This window comes from Mus musculus, chromosome 2 (assembly GCF_000001635.26).
Source record: "Mus musculus strain C57BL/6J chromosome 2, GRCm38.p6 C57BL/6J".
Classification (NCBI taxonomy): domain Eukaryota; kingdom Metazoa; phylum Chordata; class Mammalia; order Rodentia; family Muridae; genus Mus; species Mus musculus.
This window is the reverse complement of record NC_000068.7, coordinates 179,936,861-179,957,851: the sequence shown is the minus strand read 5'-3', so window position 1 is coordinate 179,957,851 and position 20,991 is coordinate 179,936,861. Positions and strand designations below refer to the sequence as shown.

At 46.9% G+C, this 20,991-nt stretch overlaps 1 protein-coding gene across 2 annotated transcripts in view; it reads left to right on the top strand.

Moving 5' to 3' along the window:
* Nucleotides 1-20,991, top strand: part of Taf4 (TATA-box binding protein associated factor 4) — a 64,501-nt gene that overhangs the window by 18,795 nt on the left and 24,715 nt on the right. For both annotated transcript variants that reach the window (NM_001081092.1, XM_006500588.1), the window contains exons 2-3: nt 17,898-18,058; nt 19,322-19,441. In NM_001081092.1, coding sequence (NP_001074561.1) covers nt 17,898-18,058; nt 19,322-19,441 — 281 coding nt within the window. The remainder of the gene's footprint in view (nt 1-17,897; nt 18,059-19,321; nt 19,442-20,991) is intronic.

Below are 20,991 nucleotides of genomic sequence, written 5' to 3'. Positions count from 1 at the left end.
GCTTCCTGGGATTCTGTCCATCTTTGTTCTATCTGAGCAGAAGTATTTGTCTTTCATACTCCAGGTTTGGTTTCTCCTCAGGCTCTCTGATTCCAGTTGTGGCTGTTATGTGATCTCTACATTGCTCATACTTGCATGCAATAATTGTGCGTGCGTGTTGTGTGTGTATTCATGCACGCACATGTTCGTGTGCTTTGCAGAGGAGTGTCTAGTAGCCTGTAGCACCTAGGTGTAATGGTGCTGGGGCAGGGCACACAGTTCAACATTGCCTGTTTAGGGTTTTGACATGGCAGCCTCTGCCACAGGTCCTTTTGGATTGTTCCCATCTTTCTTACACAGGAAGCCTTGGGTCCAGTAAGGTCAGTATATTTCCTTTCCTGGCTTAACTTAGCAAACACGAATGAAGCTCTGAAGTTCTGATATCAGAGCAGAGACTTCCAGGGTCTTTGCCTTGGAGTCCATCCTGTAAGGATGCTTCTCAGGCTACCTTTCTTGTGAGTGCTGGGTCTTGCTCATCTGGTATACCCATGTTAGCTTGGTTTGCTTTCAAAATTTCTATTTGTTGTTTGTTTTAATTTTATGTATTATATTTAATTATATGTATTTATGTTTATAAAACACATGGGAGGGCATTTCTCAGAAGCACTTTGACCTTGGCCCTTCTCTTTCCTGCCCCCAGGATAGGTTTTTATGTTTCTTTTTGGTAATTTCTAAGCCATTCTTAGTGTTTCTTTGTAAAAACAAGCAAGTGCAGCCGGGCAGTGGTGGCACTTGGGAGGCAGAGGCAGGCGGATTTCTGAGTTCGAGGCCAGCCTGGTCTACAGAGTGAGTTCCAGGACAGCCAGGGCTACACAGAGAAACCCTGCCTCGAAAAACCAAAACCAAAACAAATCAAAACAACAACAACAACAACAACAAAAAACCCCCAAAACAAAACAAGCTAGTGCGTACATGTGTGCCTGTGCACACAGTACACATGAACACGTCCAGACATGGTAAGCATGGACTCCTGGTAGTTTTAGTTTAGGTTTGTTTTTGAGAGAGGGTCTTGTTCTGTAGTATAGGCTGACTTTGATCTCAGCTGGAAGTGCAGGTGTGCCCCATGGTGTCTGATGTAGTGTATTCTTTATCTTCTTGACACCATTGGTACCAAAGAAACTGATGTGTACCTTGTTTTTTTTTCTCAACAGATAGAGTGTGTAGATTGTTGTTGGCGACATTTTCTTGATAAGATTTGCTTGTTTTTGCTCTGTGTGTATGAGTGTTTTGTCTGCATGTATGACTACACCACGTGTGTAGTGTCCTTGGAGGTCAGAAGAGGGACTTTGATTCTTGGGAACTGGAGTCATCCTGGAACCCAATTCCTCTCTGGAAGACCAGCCAATAATCTTAACTCTTGAGCCACCACTATAGCTCTAATACTCCATTTTAATTGAAATACTTTTAAATTTATATCTAATACACTCAGAGAAGAAATTGCTTTCAGGAGTGATGTGTTTCTGCAGAATTCAAGCACTAAAACTTGAGACATAATTTCACAAGGAAATAGTTCAAATCACACCACGCTTTGCTAATGTCAAAAGCATGTAGTGGGTTTGGTTAGTTCTGCCTGGGTGAATCTGAGAGTAGAAGTGATGGCTTCCAGGCAGAGAGGGTGGGCCTCTGCAGAAGTCTGGGTGGTGGTGAGGCTCCCCCTTTCTGTCTTCTCTTCAGTCACCGTACTGGTTGGTTTTTGTCAACTTAGCACAAACTAGAATAATTTAGGAAGAGGTGACCTCGATTGAAGAGTTGTTTTCTCAGATTGGCACATAGGTAACTTTGTGGAGCATTTTCTTGAGTAGTGATTGATATGGGAGTGCCTACTCCACTGTGAGCAGCTGCCTGCAGCAGTCCGTAGTTGTGGCTAGGGCATGAGAACAGGCCATAAGCAGCTGGCTAGGGCATGAGAACAGGCCATAAGCATTGTTTTCCATGCTCTCTGCTTCCTGCCTTGCCTCAGGTTCCTGCTTTGAGCTTTTGCCTGACTTCCCTCAGTGATGGAGTATGACCTGGGTTATATAAGCCAACTAAACCCTTGCTTCCCCTAAATTGGTTCTTGTTATTACTTTATTATAGCAACAGAACCCAAACAGGGACAGTCACTGTGGACTTGTGGGCAGGTGACATGGTACCTGGAAGTTTAAGGGGGATGGTCAAGGTCTTTCTTTATTTTATAGTTCAGGCAGCCTTAATCTTCCTGTCTTGGATTCCTGACTGATGGGCTTGTAGGTAAGGTGCTAACACTCCAGCTAGATACCTTTTAAATATATATTTATTTGTTTATTTATTTTGAGGTAGAGTCAGTCTTCGTAGCTCTGGCTAACCCAGAACTTTCTATGTAGACTGGGCTGGCCTTGAATTTATAGAGATGCACCCTCTCTTCCTCCTAAGTGCTGGGATTTAAGGATTTGAGTCATCCTGTCCTGAATGGCTGCTTTTTTTTTTTTTTTTAAATTTATACCAATGATGGAGAATTCTACCATTGAGCTGTGTCCTGGGCTGAGGTTTTCCTTTAAATACAGGCATGTATATATAACATTTTTTTTGAGGGTTATACTTTACATACAGCAACATGTTCTCATTTCTGGGTACAGTTTATTTTGAGAAGCAAGTGTCTGTCTAACTCATCAGTCAAAACACAAGGTTTCCCACAGCCTGTCCTCACATGCTGGATCTGAACTGCTACCGTTAGCATAGGCCAGTTTGCCCCTCTCAGGCTGAGCTCAGGGATCCTATAGAATGTGTTCTCTCTTCACCGTGTGTATTGATTGTCTTATTGGTAGCTTGTTATGTATACTGAGTAGCTTTCCGTGTGTGGACATGAGCTGTCTGTCCATTCACTCTGAGGCATGCTTTGGGGTTGCTTCTAGCATTTGCTGTATGAGCTAAGCTTCTAGAGTGTCTGAACCTTGTGAGAACATTCTTTCATCTAGCACAACACTGGGAGCAGACTAGTGAGTCCGTCCTGTGGAGTCTCTGCCCTGCCTTCTCCATACATCCAGGACATCTGTATAACCACATCTAACTCATTGGTTCCCATAGTGAGCAGTGTCATATATCTTTTTTTTTTTTTTTAACATGGAGGCCTAGTTGATATTGAGAGACACCATTTTTAGTGTATGGTTCTCTGAGTTGTAATTAACTCAGTTGGACTACCACTGTCAAAGTAGGGAAGTGACTGTGGCCTCAGGACATCTTACTGCTGTGGTGGCTGTCTTCCCCTCACTCTCCCTGGCTGCCTTTGAGTCAGGGTTGGCCTTCTTGGTTCATATCTCTCTTCTACTCTTGACAGGAACTTGAGTTTTATTTATTTCCAGTAGTTGGTTCTTTTGTTGGCAAGTGTTCTGGGGACCAAACTCCTCTAACTGCCCAGCAGTCAGCAAGTGTGTGGGTTGTTTTAGTGTATTGATCAGGGTTCTTCTAGAGGAGCTGGACCAACAGAATGAAACAAATGTATATATTTGTTTCACATGTATGTGTATGTGTGTGTGTGTATGTGTGTGTATATATATACATACATACATATATATATATATATATATATATATATATATAAGCATATTCATAGAAATGTATATAAACACACACACTAGGGTGGTTTACTTCAGGCTGTGATCTAGGTAGTACAACAATGACTGTCTCCTGATGGAAAGGCCAAGAATCCATGTGTTCAGTTCATGAGTCCGCATGTCTCAGCAGCCCCAGTCTGGTGCTGGAGTCCCCAGAGGGTTCCTAGAGAGCTGCTGGTCTTCAGTCTCCATTGGAATCCTAAAGAAGTAGGTTACAGTACCCCAAGGAATGCCTGAGCAACAGGGTAGATGAACTTGCCAGTGAGAGTGAGGGCAAGCAGGCAAATAGCAGACGCTGTTTTAGTTGATTCCAGATGTAGTTAGCAACCAAGGTTAGCCATCATATCTGGCTTTCTCCTCTGAGGAACAGTCCCTGTAGATCTCTTAGTAGATATGGTCTCCCTTTCTTGGACTGCCACCTGGGAGAGGGATTAGGAGTGTGTGAGGAGTGCTTGTTTAGCCACTTAGGCTTTCAAGTTGTTTGAGATCTGGACCTTCCCCTGGTGGGTGTGATTGGATCTCCTCATCCTTTGGGAAGTGGGTGGGGTCCTTTAATGTCAGCCCTGATGCGTGTGTGGTGCTGTCGTGCTGTGGTTTTAATTTGGTTTCTAAAGGTGTGCAGTATCTTTTCATGCACTTGCTTCATCTTTTGTGAAGTAGCGGTTTTCATCTTTGGCCACTGTTTTTAAAAATGTGGTTGTTGGATTTAGTAAGAGTTTTTCAAATGTAGTATAAATCAAGTTCCTTGTCAGGTAGAATGGTTTTAAGCAGTGCTTCCTGTTAGCCTGTATTTCCTGTGTACTGACTTCCCATATGCCTCAGAGTATATGGCTCTGTCCAGTTTACTGATTTCCTTCCAAGTTGGTTATGTCCTATCAGTTTGTGCCTAATTCCAAGCACAAGGATTTTCTTTTAGAATGTTAATGTTTCTGCTTTTCTGGGATCTGGTTTGAAAGAAATTTTGTTAGAATTGTAAGGTAGGGTGGGTTGCAGTTTCTCCATTTAGTATGCTCAGTCTAGCTCTGTGTGTTGAGAAAAGTTTCCACGCATCGGTGGCTTGCTGGCTACAGAGGGGAATACTTCTTTCTAGGACCCTGAGTCCTTACTCCTCTGCCTTTTCAAGACTATGTGGGCCCATTCTGGTTCTTTGCCCTCATGTAAGCTCTAGAATTAGTGAGTATCTGCAAAAGCTCAGGAGCCTGTTGCATTGTTATATCAATTTGATAATAATTACGGTGTGTGTATGTATATGTATATTTAATTGTATACAACATTCTGCTTGCATGTATGCCTGCAGGCCAGAAGAAGAAGACAGATCCCATTACAGATGGTTGTGAGCCATGTGGTTGCTGGGAATTAAACTCAGGACTTTTGGAAGAGCAGCCAGTACACTTAACCTCTGAGCCATCTTTCCAGCCCCTGATAATTGGTATCTTAATAGTGAACTTCCTGAGCCATGAGCATGGCACTTCCCTTCATGTAGTCAGCTCTTTCAAAGGCTAAATCTATAATGTCAGATTACTAAGTCAGGACAGTTGTGTGTGTGAGGCCTTCATGCGCTGTAATGTATGACTGTATTACAAATAAAAGCACATTTCTCTTAGCATGTTTTATAGTTTTCATAGTTCCTTAGCATTTTGCTTAATTTGTTTATGTATTCATATTCTATACAGTACACATGCAGTACTTTAAAATGTCAGTATGTAGTTATTTGTTACTAGCACTTAGAAACATCACGTTTTAAACCATTCATCCTCTATACTGTGTCCTTGCAGAGATAATTTATTAAGTGTTGTCTTATAAAATTTACGTTTATGTGTATGAGTGTTTGCCTGCATGAATGTTTGTGTACCACTTGTGCATCTGTGCCCACGGAGGCCAGGAGAGGACATTGGCTGCCATGGGACAGGAGTTATAGACAGCTGTGAACTGTCCAATGCGGTTTCTGGGAATGGAACCCAGACGCTCTCTGTAAGAGCAGCTGGTGGCTCCTAGTTCCTCAGCCATCTCTCTAGCCTGTTGGTTGATTTTTACAGCTTTCCTTGTAGAATCTTATGTATTTTCTTTAGAGACCAATACACTGTGGTAGTAGAGGCCTCACTCCATCCATTCTTGCCCTTATTTGCTGCTCTGGCTAGCACGGATGTCACAGGAAGGGACTTTAGTGTCACTTCTGATCAGTCCTTTTCTCCAGTTCTCCTGTAGCCCCTTTCTCATTACTCCTCTCTTATCCCTTTTCTAGACTGTTTGGTCTGCTGTGATAAAAAATACCACGGGCAGGGTTGGGGGCCTGGCAAGGTTGGGGCACTTACCTTTCAGTCACAGACTCTGGTTCCCAGCAGATGGCGTGTGTTGAGAGCCTCTTCCTGGTGCACAGGAAGAGGGTGCTTCTTTGTCCTGTATGATTCGAGGAAAGAGGCCAGGGGGCCTTTTCAACTAGAATCTTATTCTCGAGCCTCCACCCTATGACCCGTGACCCTCTAACACCATCCTCTTGGGTTTGTCCTCTTCTGTCTGTCTCAGTGTCTTTGGCCGCTCTCCATGCGAACAGTACCACTTGTGTTAATCCGTTGCCTCCCTCTTCACAGCATTTGTAGCATAGCCAGATTTCAGAGTTCCTGGGGATCCTGACAAATGGCTTAGATCTTTCTGCCTGGGTTTCTTTTAAACAATTCCTTCCTTTCTGCATGGCTACTTTGTTTTCGGCTTATGGCTCATCCTTGTACTCATTCATTCACTCATTCATTCTCCCTTCCCTCATCCTTTTCTCTCTTTCCATCCTTCCCCACTTCTTCTATTCTATTTCTTTGCTTGGGTCTTACTTAATCCTGGTTAGTTTTGAACTCACAATGGAGCTAACCCATGACCTTGACTTCTGATCTTCCTGTCTCTATCTCCCACATGCTTGGATTGTGGATGTATGCTAATTTCCCTCAGATTTCTTGACATATTTTCGGATGAATAGGCATTCCTGATTTTAATGTTTTTGAATTTACCTATTCTTCCCCTGAAGTAAACACCTTTTTTTTTTTTTCAATATCTGTAAGTTTATTCTAACTCCAAGATAAGGGGATCTTCTGCATTTTCCTGTAAGATTTTAGTTTTTGCTTCTATTTCCCCCTCCCCCCCCCCGCCCCCCACCTTAAGACATGGTTTTTCTGTGTAGCCATGGCTTTCCTGGAAGTGTCTATTAGACCAGGCTGACCTCAAACTCAGACAGCTGCCTGTCTCTGCCTCCAGAGCACTGTGATTAAAGGTGTGCACTGTCATCACCTGGCTTAATGCCTTTTTTTTTTAATTTAATGTACATTGGTGTTTTGCTTGCATGTATGTCTACATGAAGGTCTTGGGTTCTCTGGAGCTAGATTTAAGACAGTTGTGAGCTGTCCTGTGAGTCATGGGAATCATGGGAATTGAAACCTTGGTCCTGGAAGAGCAGTCAGTGCTCTGAACTGCTGTGTCGTGTCCAGCCCTTGCTCTGCTTCTAAGCCTTTAGTCTTCATGGCATTGGAGCCATGTTCTGTGCTGGGTCCCAGACTGCATTGCTTCATATGCAGTATGTACTGACCATGCTTCTGTGTTCTTCCAGGTTTGTCATGGAGGGCCTACATCTGGCTCTGAGGTTTCCTTTCCCTTGTCTGTCCATCATGTCACCTTGTCCTTATGTGGCAAAGTTTCATATTGACTGCGTGTTGCCTCGGACTGGTGTTGGGACCTCTTCCTGCCCCTGGGCTTTGGAGCTAACTCCTTGAAGGTCAGATGAGTAGGAATTTTGTTGCTGTATTGGACATTTTAAAGGAATAACCAATACCCATTGCACAGTGGTGTCTGCCTGTCTGAGTGAGCATGGGCTGTCATTCAGTTTAGATCTCGTGCAATGTCTTGTTAATCTTGTGCATATTTTGCTAGGTTTATTCTGGGGTGCTGTTGAGGTTATTGCTTTGATCGTGTCACCCCCAAGCCTTCTGCAGAGGTGAGATCTGAACCCAGGGCCCTGTGAGCTCTCAGTAAGTCTCTCCAAACCATCAGTTGTATCCTCTAACTGAAACACTCCTACCCCACTGAGGTACGTAGTGAGTCCTGGTTTTTGATTATGTGGTTTTGTTGGTTTGAGACGGGCCCTCCCTCACTCCCTCCCTCAAGGATGGCCTGCAGCTTACTGTTTAGATAGCCCAGCTGCCTTTGGTATCATGGTAGGCTTCTTGTCCCCACCTTCTGAGTGGGTGTACACATTAAATTCTCTTTTTTGAGATACATGTGTGTATTAATGTGCATGCCAGGATAGGAGCATGTGTATGTCTGGAGGTCAGAGGTTGATTCTGGCTGTCCTTTTATTGCTGGATATCTTACTTGATTTTGAGACAGGGTCTCTCACTATCCCTGGAGTTCACAGATTGAACTAGAATAGAGTGACTCGCTAGCAAGCTTCAGAATCCTTCTTCCATCCCCACTTCCATGGTGCTGCTGTTACAGAAGCTGCTGGGACAGGTTGTCCTAGTCATTTAGGAAGAGGGAACCTCGAGTGAGAAAATTCCTTCACAAGACTGGTCTGTGGGTAGGCCTTTGGGGGCGTTTTTTAAAATGAATGATTGTCCAGGGAGGGCCCAGCTCCTTGTGGGCACTGCCACACCTGAGCGGTTTGTCCTGGAGTGTATAAGGAAGTAGGCTAGGCCATTCCCAGGCTTCTGCCTCTTCAGTTCTGCCTCCAGTCTCCTGCCTTGACTTCCCTCAGTGATAGAGGAAACCTGAAAGTTGTAAGCCAAAATGAACCATTTTCTCTCCAAGTTGCTTTTGGTCATGGTGTTTTATCACAACAGTAGACATCCAAAACCCTGTCTATTTACATAGTTTCTGGGAATCATAGACAAGATGTTTGTGCGGCAAGCCCTTTACCAGATCTAATATTTTAGAGTTTTAAGTGGTTGTCACAAGAGGTTATTGGGTTTTATTCACTTTCTTTGTGTCTCTTTACAATCCTTTTAAAAAAATATTTATTTATTATATGTAAGTACACTGCAGCTGTCTACAGACACACCAGTCAGATCTCCTTAAGGATGGTTGTGAGCCACCATGTGGTTGCTGGGACTTGAACTCAGGACCTTCAGAAGAGCAGTCAGGTGCTCTTACCCGCTGATCCATCTCACCAGCCCCTCTTTACAATCTTAACAGTGCTGTGTGAGCTGCAAACTCTCTCTTGACCTTACCCAACATTCTAATGTTGGTTCCTTTTTTTTTTTTTTTGGCTCTAGGCGGCCACTACCCAGCAGCTGAGGTGTGACTTAGCTTCGTCAGGGAGTGGAGATGCGCCTGCGTGGCTCCCTGTGTTGTTCCCAGGCTGTCCACTTGGCTTCTCATCCCTTTTAACAGCCAAGTCCTATCCATTCTGTTTGTGGGTCTTTACAAGAGATCTAAACAGTTCCTTATTGTACAGAGTGGCTGTCCTTCCTGATAAACACAGAAGATAAGTGATCTATAACATTGGTTGGGCACAGTGGGAACTGTAGAAGGGTGTACCACGTGTGTAGAGGTTCTGATGGTTGATGGAGACAGCTAGTGAGTATGCAGGGTGGCACAGAGCAGGTTGGATGTATGTGTGGTGGCACATGGTGGCACTTTTGTGAGTATGTGAGGCAGCTCACAGCAGGTGTCAGTGTGTGGGCTGGCTGTCAGGATGATGGGAGAGCCCATGGCTTTCTTCACCCAATGATGGTTTGTTAAGTGAGGTTGCCAGAGAGTCATGTTTGTAGAGTTGAAGGTTGGCTGCACACTGTTTCAAATGCATCGTACTCAAGCCTGACCTGTGTTCTTGTCAGCAGTAGACAGAGCACCAGTTTAATACACTTTTGCCACAAGTAGAGCACAAGTGCAGGCCTGGTCTCAGATTGCCTCTCCTTCTTGCAACATGCAGAAGGACAGATACACCCTCCAACTAGAAAGACCTTTGTCTCTAGTGCTGGAGATAGGCAAGTGTCCACCACTGAGCCGCATCTCTTTATCTGGAGGTTGTAGCTGAGATGATCTGAGACATCAGAGGGCAAAAGTTACTGAGCCCAGGGCCTCAGAGGCTTTTGCTCACTAGTTGCTCCATGTGAAGCCCTATGACTGGCATTAAATGCCAGTCAAACTGTGTTAGATGTTTTCTTCAAGTTGTGAGTAAGACATATGAAGACATGGTAAGTCCTAAGTGGCACAGCAGCTTCTAGAAGGATGGAGACGAGTCGCAGTGGGAACTGGCGTAGGTATTCTCTCTGCCTCCACGCAGAGAAGTTCAGACGTCGTCAGAGCAGCGTGTGAGTGTCTCCTCCTGTTCCTAAGCCCCAGCAGAGATGGCAGCAGGATATTCTGGCTGCTCACTGGGGCTTTCATTTTCATTTTACTCATGCACTCCAACATAAACAATGCCAGAAGTTAGAGAGTCAGAGCAAAGAGGAGTAGGGAGTAAGAATGCCTTACCTCATGCTCCTGTCAGATAGCAGTGGGAGGGCAGTTAGAGTGCCACCTGGGTGAGTTCTGACTCTTCAGAGGACAGAACAAGTGCTCAGATTCTGTAGCAGCAACAGGCCTGTGATGCTGACGGTGACTGTGTGACACTGACAGAGCAGTGTGTGGCCCATTGTGCTGGTGTAGCCACCCCTGGACGCCTGAGACAGATGGTCCCTGGTTCTGCTGAGGCGTTTAGGGTCAAGGAGCCCACGCAGTGGAAGAGAGGCTGAGTTGGAAGACAGCTGTGTAGAGGGAGTGCACGCCCCAGGTTTCCTTGCTGGAGCGCATGTATGAGCTACTGTGATGGCGTGCATTGAGGAGGGCAGCCCTAGGCCACGCAGGAGGCAGGGTGTGAGTGGGAGGAAGAAGAGTGCAGGGCTCAGGCTGCCACAGTTTTGTTTTGTTTTTGGACAGGGCCTTATTACATAGCCCATAGCTGTCTGTGTAGACCAGGCTGTCCTCGAGCCTGGAGTATATGTCCCCATGCCTGCCTTTATTGTCTGCTTTAAATCCTAGCCAGCCACACTGTGGTGCACATCCTTAATTTTAGCGCTTGGGACACAGAGGCAGACATAGCTCTGTGAATTTGAGGCCAGCCTGGTCTCCATGTAGTGACTTCCAAGCCAGCTAGGGCTATACAGGGAGACCTTGTCTCAAAAATAAAGTAAATAAGTAAATATAAATAAGTAAATAAATAAAAATAAGTAAATATGTAAATGATGGTCTTGATGTGGTTGATGAGAGACATAAACTGTATAAACACAAAGCTGGAGTGTGACGTCTGTGGTCTCCTGACAGTCAAAGCCCTGTTGAGTGACTTAGCTGTTACTTCTCTACATCTTAAATGAGACTCAGTGTGTTCCTGTTGGTCACATGTGGGGACAGTTGCTAGTGTTGTGTACCAGGCAGGTCTTTCTGTTGTAAAGAGTTGAGCTTAAGTCACTGTGTCTGGGGATGAGCATGTGCCTGCTTCTTTTATGTGTAGTCTGTGCATAACAACTTGTAATAGAAAGACGGGCTAGAAATTAAATGAAGCTTCTGCTAGCATGGTAGGTAGACTTGCCATCTCAGTTTAACTTGCTGTTCTTGCTCGTCAGTAACGCAGCACAGCCATGCCAACTGACCTTGCTGTTTGTCCTTGGTTACTTTTGTGGTTCTCATTAGCCAGCTTTTAAAGTAGACAAGATTATCAGGTAGCTTAGTGAAGTGAGTTATTTTGTATGTACACACATACATACGTGCAGATGCGTGTACATCGGTAGGTAAATGTTGGGTGTCTCTTTCATTTGCTCTCTGCTTTATTTGTTAGAACAGGGTCATATTGAACCTGAAGCTTGCAGGCGTGGCTGGGCTAGCTGACCAGTAAGCCTCAGGGACCCTGTGCCTCCCTCTTCCCAGGGCTGGGGTTCCTGAGTCCGTCTGTTGCACGTAGGTGTGAGGGAGGAGGACCACACGTTTGAAATCAATTTAATTTTGCATTATGAGACTTTTTTGTTTTTGTTTGTTTTGTTTGTTTGTTTGTTTGTTTTTTGTTTTTTCGAGACAGGGTTTTTTCTGTGTAGCCCTGGCTGTCCTGGAACTCACTCTGTAGACTAGGCTGGCCTAGAACTCAGAAATTGCCTGCCTCTGCTTCCCAAGTGCTGGGATTAAGAGACTATTTTTTAAAAAGTTGCTGTAAACATCACTGGAAACTTTGATCCTGAGTGGATCTGTGATGTGAGAAGAGTCACCCAGCTCCCTGCTAGGTGCTCAGCATGAGCGCTCCTTCAGAGAATACTAGGGACAGTGCCACCCTGAGTGCCACCCTGAGACTGAGACTTAGGAACTTGCTGGAGTCAAAGCGCATCATGCCTGCTCAGGGCCCACCATGCTCTGTTATGGTCTTGAGGACAATTGTGTGTGGACTTCAGAAGGTATCTTGGAGAGGCTGCCTGAGCTTTCAGAAAGCACAAGTCTTGGGTGCTGTCATATACTGATAGAATGTCACTGTCTTTGTTAGCCATGGTGGCTTTAGCCACTTAGTCTCTTGTAGCCTTTCATTCCCTGGTTGACCTTGCTTTTAAGCTGGCCTAGGGCTGAGTTTGAAACAACCTCTTTGAATGCAGAAATAATTCTGCCTTTTTAGCTGAGCACTTTCTGAGAAGAGGCATGATTAAGGAAAAGTGAGAGTGGATGCTGCTGAGCTCGAGGTGGAGAACTGTCATTGCTGCCATGAGGGACATCGTGATAGTGTAGGGCTTTTGAATTCTGTGTCTAACACATTAAAACGGATCTCGCTCAGCATGAACTCTGACGTGAACAGGCTGTGGCTTTCCGCCTTAGAGTGGCGTGGTCTCATGGGAGGGCTCTGCATTGGCCATCCTAATGGTATACACAGAAGGGTGGAAGTCATATGGCAGCCATTCATTGTATTGCATATTGGCTAGAGTCTTCTCACCAGTGTCTGTTTTGTTTTGAGGCAGTATCTTGCTTCATAGCCTAGGCTGACCTCAAACTCACTCACCATGTCTTTCTGCCTTTCTAGTGTGCGACTTTGTTTGCTCATGTGTGCTTGTCCTGCCTGTCTACTCAGTCGTTCCCTCCCTCCCTCCCTCCCTCCCTCCCTCCCTCCCTCCCTCCCTCCCTCCCTCCCTCCACAGCCACAGAGTAGCAGCAGTTCAGGTGCCCCTTGCCTTGTTTCCTTTTCAAATGGGTCTCATGAATCTGAGGCTGGCCTCTAACTTGCCATGTAGCTGCATGGCAAACTGGAGGTCTTCCTGCCCACCTCCTGAGTGATGAGGGGAGAAAGCAGGGTTGTGTACATGCCAGGGACACCCTTATCTGCAGCCCAGCTCGGATCTCTTTTGAGGTCCATTTTGTGTCTAATAACTGCAGATAGAATTCATAATAATCACTCATTGAACAATATGTAATTTAGATATTTGTAAACATGGCATTAATGCTTGGGGGGCAGCCAGTGCATGCAACAATTTATTGTCAGCTATTTTATCCTGCTCTGAAAAGAGCAGTTAAGTTTGTGGTGGGAAGAAATGCACATGTTGCAGAAGCCGATTGGAGGGAGCAAAGATTTCTGTAAGTTCCAACCCTTTCCCTCTGGGAGCTGACTTGGAGAGCAGGCATAGCTAGTGACTGTGAGGGACTGTCTGAAGAGGCTGCTAAGAGGTTCTGTGACTGCAGCTGGAAGCCTGTGAGAGTGCAGAGGACACTCCTGATGCTTGGAGGCTGCCATTGAGAAAGGAGGCATAGGGCCCGTCGCTGCTCTCAGCAGCTGGAGTTCAGTCCTGCGACGGGAGGGAGGCATTGGAGACCTACCTGCTCCTGACTGAGGTGACAGGCAGCTACAGCTCAGGCAGGTGCAGAAGCTGGAGTGGAAACTGGCTGTGTGACGATGGAGTACGGAGAGGAGGGGCAAGGATTAGGAGAGTGCAGCTCTGCTGAGGTAAACTGGGATGCCGTGTGTGGTTTTAGTGGGGAGTGAAGGCTGGGGAGAAGTGTTGGGAGAGAGAAGAGTAGGTTTGGCGTCAGGACCTAGATTTGGGGTTTAGGATGAGTAACCAGGAAGCACCCTGCAGAGAAGAGCTGCTCCTTGAGGGTCACAGGTCCCTGAGTGACAGGCAGACTGTGGCAGCAAGTCTTGGGATGAGTTTGAAAGCTGAGGCCATGATAGTGAGGGGCCTGTTCAGGTACAGTATTGTCTTGTGGGATTCACTCTGTGACATACCTGTGAAGCACAAAGCTGGATTTCTCTTGACCGCCACGCCGTCCATTCCAGATTTGCACACGGGACTGGTTATCTTACTCTTTACTCTGAGTTGGGAAAGGGCTGTGAAGTGTTACTTGGGTTCATGTGCATGGCTCTTCCTTGTGTTGTCATTTCGTTGACATGGCCACAGACTGCTTAGTTAAATGCATTGTGAGTGAAGCCCCACAGGTTCTCTCTATGGGGTGGGCTTGATGGGCAATCCTGAGGACGCAGACTGCTCTGTAACCAATATCAGTTCTCAGGTGATCCCAGAGCCAATGCCTAGAGAGAGTGCAAGCTGGAAAGAAAAAGAGGCCTGGTTGGGCTCTTCTAGGACCTACTGTGTGGCCTCCTTGGGTCAGCACATAGCTGCTGTGAGAACTGCAGCCCACTTTCTGGGCTCTTGACATCAGCTTTCCGAGGAGGAGAGAAGCAGGTGTGGGAGCAGTCTTTTCTGCTGGGTCTCAGGTGCACTCTGCCTGGCTTACTCAGGCATGTCCTCCTCGGGCATTTCTGGGGTCTCTGTCATTAGAGGACTCCTGTGCTATTTGGCACTTTGATTGGGAGCTCATGCTGAGGTTCTAGGCATCCTCCATGACTTTTTACCAGCTGGGCTACTAGGAGAGTTGTCATTAAGAAGGAACCTGGAAAGCATATTGCACTGCAGGGTCAGTTTCCAGTTCCTATGTGAGGACAGCCTGAGCTAACACTCCTGGCTGGCTTTTTTATGTTATGGTGACTGGATATGCTGGTAGAGACTGTGCCTTATCTTTAGAGCTTACTTGGTTCTTGCTTTGTGTATGTGCTTGTGTGTGTAAGCATGCCTATGTGTGCATGCATGTGTGTGTTTGTGGAGGACTTTATGGAGGTGCAGTTGACACACAGGAATCTCCTATGGTCGCAATGCAGTTTTCTAGATTGATACACACACATCCCTGAACTCACCACCAGTCAGGATAATGAGCCTCCTGTCACCTGAACACTAATGCGCTTCCCCCATTCTGTAGTGTTTGCCTGTTTGTCAGCTTTCTCTCACATGGAGTTGGGTCCTGGAACATAGAAGTATATAGTGTGGACATTTTCCTGTCTACTTGGAGTCCATGTTGTCATTTGAGGGTCATCTGTGTTGTATCCGTGGCTCATTCTTTTCATTCTTTATCTCTGAATACTTTTCCATTACGTAGATGCCTTACATGTTGTCTCTGTATTGGTATACTTTGTTAGTCCTAGTTTTGGACTATCAGAAATAGGACTGCTTCAGTTAGTTCAGGTCCAAGTCTCTTTGAGGTGGACTGCAGTGGAGGGCTGCACCCTCTCATGGGGCAGGCCTAAGACTGCAGGATGGTGTCAGGGGCTCCACTGTGCTGCTGGAGTTCTCTGCCCACATCACCTTTCAGCTGGGGCTTGGATAGCTCCCTGTGGTGGATGTCATTTGCACTTTCCTTCCTGGCCTGTGACACTGAGCTTACTTGTGCGGGCTGTGTCTTTCATTGCTGGGAAGTGCCTTGAGAGATCAGTGAGTGTGTGTGCTCTGTATACTGGCCTTCTCTGTTTGCTCTGGGTTGGGAACCAGCATTTCCTTCCAGCTTCCGGCGAAGAGCTGCACCTGGAGTCCAGGGTGTGTGAATCCACTTGTTCCTTTTTGGACCATGCTCTGGAATGATTTCTAGAATAATGGTGGTGTCTTCTCTCTCATGAGCTCTATCTAGTCTTATGTGCAGAGGGTAGATCCAAGCCTCTTATCTTACCTGTCTCTTGATCTGGTCTTCTGTACAGAGGAAGATCCAAGCCTTCTACCTTACCTGTCCCGGGCTCTTACTCTCCCGTTCACTCTGTCTCTGCACCCTGGGCTGGGCTGATGCACTAATGAGGTACTGCTTGGCCTCTGGAGATGCTGGCCGAGGCATTTCCTGGATCTTCTTGGGTACAAATACATTTTATGTCCTAGTGTCTTTGCATTTCTTCAGAACATACATGTTTGAGACAGGGCATCTGAAATGCTCTCCTTCCTATTGCCCATGGTGTGGCAGGCGGTAGGCAGCAAGCCCATAGGGTCTCTTGTCTGCTGTAGAGCCTCCAGTTGTGCCAGCTTAATGTGAGTTCTGGGCTTCCTTCCCTGAAGTGATCAGTGTTAATGGGGTCCTGTGTGGTCTAAAGGGTGGGCATCATCTCATTTCCTTATTGGCATGGCAGAGCTCTGCTGCCAGTGCCAGGGACCCCATCCAGAATGTGCTTTCTTTCATGGTTGCTTTCCTTTTCTCTTGTCATTGCTGGAGCTTCTGGGACAGTCACCTCAATTTTATCATTCCCTCTTAACCTATTCTCTACTTTTCCTTTCTGCAATGTCTTCTATATGGTGCTAGGTGCCTGCACTTGGCCATCCTGTGGGCTTTGGGTGTTTGGGTGACACTGAAGGCCATTCTGACTAATTGTTACTACTCTCAGGCAGGTGTTTTCTCAAGAGGGATGGCACTTGTGCATTTGTCTGTTTAGGTCTGTGCCAGGTATCTAGGATCTTTGATTGTTACCTGTTGTTTTCAAGGTGAACAGCTGGAGGAGCTGGGTAATGTCAGCTTTAACAAAGAGTTTAGTCAGAGGTCAGGGATGCAAACTAGGCAGGGTGGGAGCCACCATGGTCTGGCTAAGCTTGTCTACTGGGCTCCACTGTGCCTATTATATTAGGTATATTTGCACCAGGCAGTCAAAGGAGCTTCAGAGCTTGAGGGTAGGCTGGTATTGAGATCCTCTTAGACCCCTTATCAGCTAAGGAAGTACAGGGTCCCTTCAGTCTGTTTTGCATCAGTAGGTAAGAGGTGCCCTTGAGGAATTCTGCAGGGTGCTCCACCAGCTGGCCTGGACCACACTCTGCAGTGACAGTGGGTATGTGTGACAGTAGCTACATGCATAGTCAGACAAAACCTCCCAGGACATGTTGCCTGTACCTTGTTAGGTCCACAGAGAAATACTGACCTACAGTGTGTTGATGCAGATTGTGCAAGGTAGGTAGTTCTAGAGGGACATTCAATTCCTTAATGCCAACAATAGGGTTTTCTGGATTAAGAATTTAGTGAGTTCAAAGAGACCTTGCTACTGTTTCTGGTATACTCAGAGCTTGACAATGTTAAATACTCTTCCTATAGGAGTGCTCTGGCTTATTCCGCACAGAAGGAAAACCCAGGGGTTTTCTGGTTGTGTAGCTTCAACTCTCTCACCAGCATCCCCTTTGTAGCTGTGTCCTGCTGGCTGGGCTGTTGCTGAGGGTATCTGTAGCTCTGCTGTGGAAGTTAAATTTAAGATAGATGTGTTACTGTTGCTTCTGGGACTTAGGGTACAATTAGTTGCTAGTTTTTGAAGCCAAAAATTAGTCAAACTTGATTGGTAGAATTTGCTTTCCCAGAGTTTTAAGAGCTTTGAAGGGTGAGAGACCGTGGACTGTTTGGTACTGGTTCCTGTGGACATCTGTGTTATGTTGTGGGCACATGCTGGTTACCTAGGGGAAAGCACAGCCTCTTTGTCTGACGAGAATAGTATTCCCATGAATAGAGGGCCACAATTTTTGGTTTGGGTTGGACATTCTGGGTTGTATCATGCGGGAGAAACTTGGCTGCACTCAGAGTTGTGACCACAGTTCTGCAAACAGACTTCAGCGTGTAGGACAGAGAATTATGGAGAAGGTGCAGAGTAGCTAGCTACCCAGGACACAGGTTCACGGCTGTTGGAAGCCTGCAATGAGTGGGTTCCCACCACTTTGTGAGTGCAGACAAGGCAGAGGCGGTGTTTCACATGTGCTCCCACATCTGAAGAGACTGTAGGGCACACATCTGGGCTGAAGCTGTGGCCACTGAGCTTGGCTCTGCCACATGTGTTCCTTGTGAGAGGAGATGCTATGTGGTCTTAGTGTATTTGGACAGCTCTCCACCATCCTGTGCTCTGTCTCGCCCCAGGAGCCAGCTTCTTTGCAGCTGCTTATTACATTTGTCTCCTGTAGTGAGTAGTTCCCTGGTCAGGGTCTTCTTGCACTGGGGTAGGGGTACATCCTGATGCCAAGTCTCCTTTGTCCCCAGGAATGGTCCTCGTGCGGAGTGAGAATGGGCAGTTGTTAATGATCCCTCAGCAGGCCCTGGCCCAGATGCAGGCCCATGCCCAGGCCCAGCCTCAGAGTACCATGGCACCCCGTCCTGCAACCCCCACAGGTGCTCCACCTGTCCAGATCTCCACTGTGCAGGTGAGTGCATGTGTGGTGAATAGGCTGATGTGGGGTGCCGCTGACTCAGTCTGGCTCACCCACTCCCCACTGCTGCATGCTGGTGATGTTGCAAGAGTGAAGGTGTGTCTCGTGTGAGTGGATGCTGAGGCATGCATTGTTTACAAACCCAACCATCAGGTAGGGTCTAGGATGGCTCTGGTCTCCCATTCTCCTGGCTGAGACCGTCTGCTCTTGAAAGCCAGCTCTTGTGGCCAGTGCTCAGCTTGTTGACCGAGTAGGGTTAGAATAGACACTTTGGGTCAGCTGCCTTGCCTGAGCTCTGGCTTTCCTCTTGCCATCAGTAGGTTTAGTTTTCTGGGTCCCAGTCCCTTCCTTTGTAAAGTGTAGATCTGCTAATGTACAGGTCATGGTACTGTCAAGAGGACTGAGCATGCTTGAAGTACCAAGAATGAGAACAAGGCAGAGCAAACGCCATACATACCCTGGCTCCCAAGCCTTGAGGTCATCAGTCTTGATGCCAGGCTGTGCTGTCCCAGTGTGCAGTGCCCCCACACCCTCAGCACCGTAAGCGCAGGGTCTGTAGCACACTCTCTTCTGTGCCTTGTGTGGCCTTGCTTTTGTCTGGTGCCTTCCCTGAATAGCTGACAATTAAGAGATGGCGGAGGAATCCTGCCTGATACTCCCTCTAGAGTTGTGCCCTGTCCTGAAGATGGGCTGTCTGTGATGGAGGTGGGCAGAGCTCCCATAGGAAACGACAGAGAGCACCTCTGCAGTGTTGTTTCCTGAGGAGGAAGCATGTGGACTGCTGTGGGAGGTTCTCTGTGGCGGTGGTACCTCTCATCTGACCTTGTGCCTGAACTCACGCTGCTCTGGTCACCTCAGGGCTCCGGGCATCTCCATCCTGCTTGACTCTGTCTCCCTTTCACACTCTTTCACACTCTGTGTCTAGGACTCAGGGCATCTCCACTCTCAGTTCAGGCCAGTGTCCCATAAGAGCATTGCCACAGCTGGCTTTCCAGATGTCTGCTTTAAAAGACGGCGTTTCGTAGACTTCACTAAAAGAGACTGTTTTTAGGATTTTCCATGAAAAGTTTCTCATCATAATTTTTTATTTTGGGCTTTGACTGATTTCCTTGTAGGTTAGTAGTAAGCAGTGGATTACTTGAGTGCAGTGGTGTATTTTTAAGAGTCTGTGTATACGCATGTGCACACATACATGTGCACAGGTGTAGGTACTACTTACGGTAGCTCATTTTAGATGATTTTTAACTTATTTTCCAGGCTCCAGGAACACCTATTATTGCACGGCAGGTGACCCCAACTACCATAATTAAGCAAGTGTCTCAGGCCCAGACGACGGTACAGCCCACTACAACCCTACAGCGATCTCCCGGGGTACAGGTAAGAGGATGCAGCCTAGTGCATCAGTAGGGATGCATGGCTGACAATGCATGCTTTTGCTTCGATGTAAACACTAGGCTTTAGGGTACCAGGTTGAATTTGAGGATGCAGGGGGTCAATGAAGAAAGTGATTTTTCTGTGTCTGAATGCAGGCTACATCTTTTCCTTATTTAGCATTGGCAGCATTCAAAAGCTCTTTATAAAATGTAATTAGGAACGTCACCTCATTAATATTTGACTCAGAGCATCTTTGAGGAGGGAGTCTGTGCTGAGGAGAGTTTGTGTCTGTGCTGTGGCCCCATTACATGCTCATGGACGGTGCTACTAGTGTGTGTGCAAGGTGTCCTCTCAACTTCCTGTGGCAAATTTGTAGATGAGCTAGGGAGGGGAGAGTGGGGGAGGGGCATTCTCCCTAGCCTTGCTTTCCTAGTGTCAGTGCTCCAGGGAGCAGCAGGGGAGTTACCTGCAGACCCTGGCCTTACCTGATCAACCTGTGCAGCTTCTAGCGTATAAAGCCAAGGGGAGCTTCCGTGCCAGGGGCTCCTCCTTGCAGAGGCTGAAGCAGATGTTAGGCGTGGTGGAAAGGACTGGTTAGGGAGGGCATAACATGTTTGCAGAGATGTACTTGGTGAAGACACATCTGATCAGGGAAACACTTGTAGGGAAGATGTCATTGGCTGGGGAGGCAAACATTGGTTAGGGAAGCTCACTCTCTGGGCACTCATTTGGGAGTAGGTGGGAAGCAAAGAGCCTCAAAGGCTCCTGATGTTGAGTTTGGAGCAGTCATACAGTACAGGGCTTTGAGCTCTAACCACGTTGGATTCGTGCTCACTCATACATGATCTTAGCTGAAGTGTTCCTGATTAGCTGCACCTCGTCCCAGTGGAGCCTGAACTGAGTGAGGGCGGTCCACACGGGGGCTTCTCTGAACTTTTCTGAACTCAGCTCCAACTTTTCTGAGTTCAGCTCCATTTTCTTCAGTAGCTGTGGAGAGCAAGAATATCTTGGAGAACGGTTCTGTGAGTCAGGAGAGAGGCCTGTGTGTTTCAGAAGCTGGAGTCTGGGAGACCTGCGGTTTCCTGAGGGGAACTTGTAGTGCTGCCTGTGCCTGACTCCAGCGTCTGCTTCTCTGAGGAGGAGGAAGAGGCTCTAGAAGCTACTGAAGTGCTTGGTAAATTGTGTGTCACGTTTTAATGGTGACAAATGCTTTGAGGTTAGTGGACAGTTTACAGTCAGGGTGAGTGTGTCCCTTGCCATAGCTGTCAGCTGGAGTGAAGGAAAGATGGCAAGAAGGGTCTGAGTCCTGCTGTCCCTGGCTTGTTGAGTCAACTCTTAGTTTGTTTTTGCATATTATCTTCACATGTTTTGGTTTGGTGGGCAATACGTGCTTATCATACAGAGACAATTATCACCCCTGAATCTGTTGCCAGCTGCAGGGTAACTTGGGGGCCAAGAGGCCTGGAGGTAGCTTAGTACTTGTACAGCTCTCTCATAAGCACCTGTGGCTGGGATCCTCCAAGGCTTTCTCTAAGGGGGCTGAAGATTTGCCT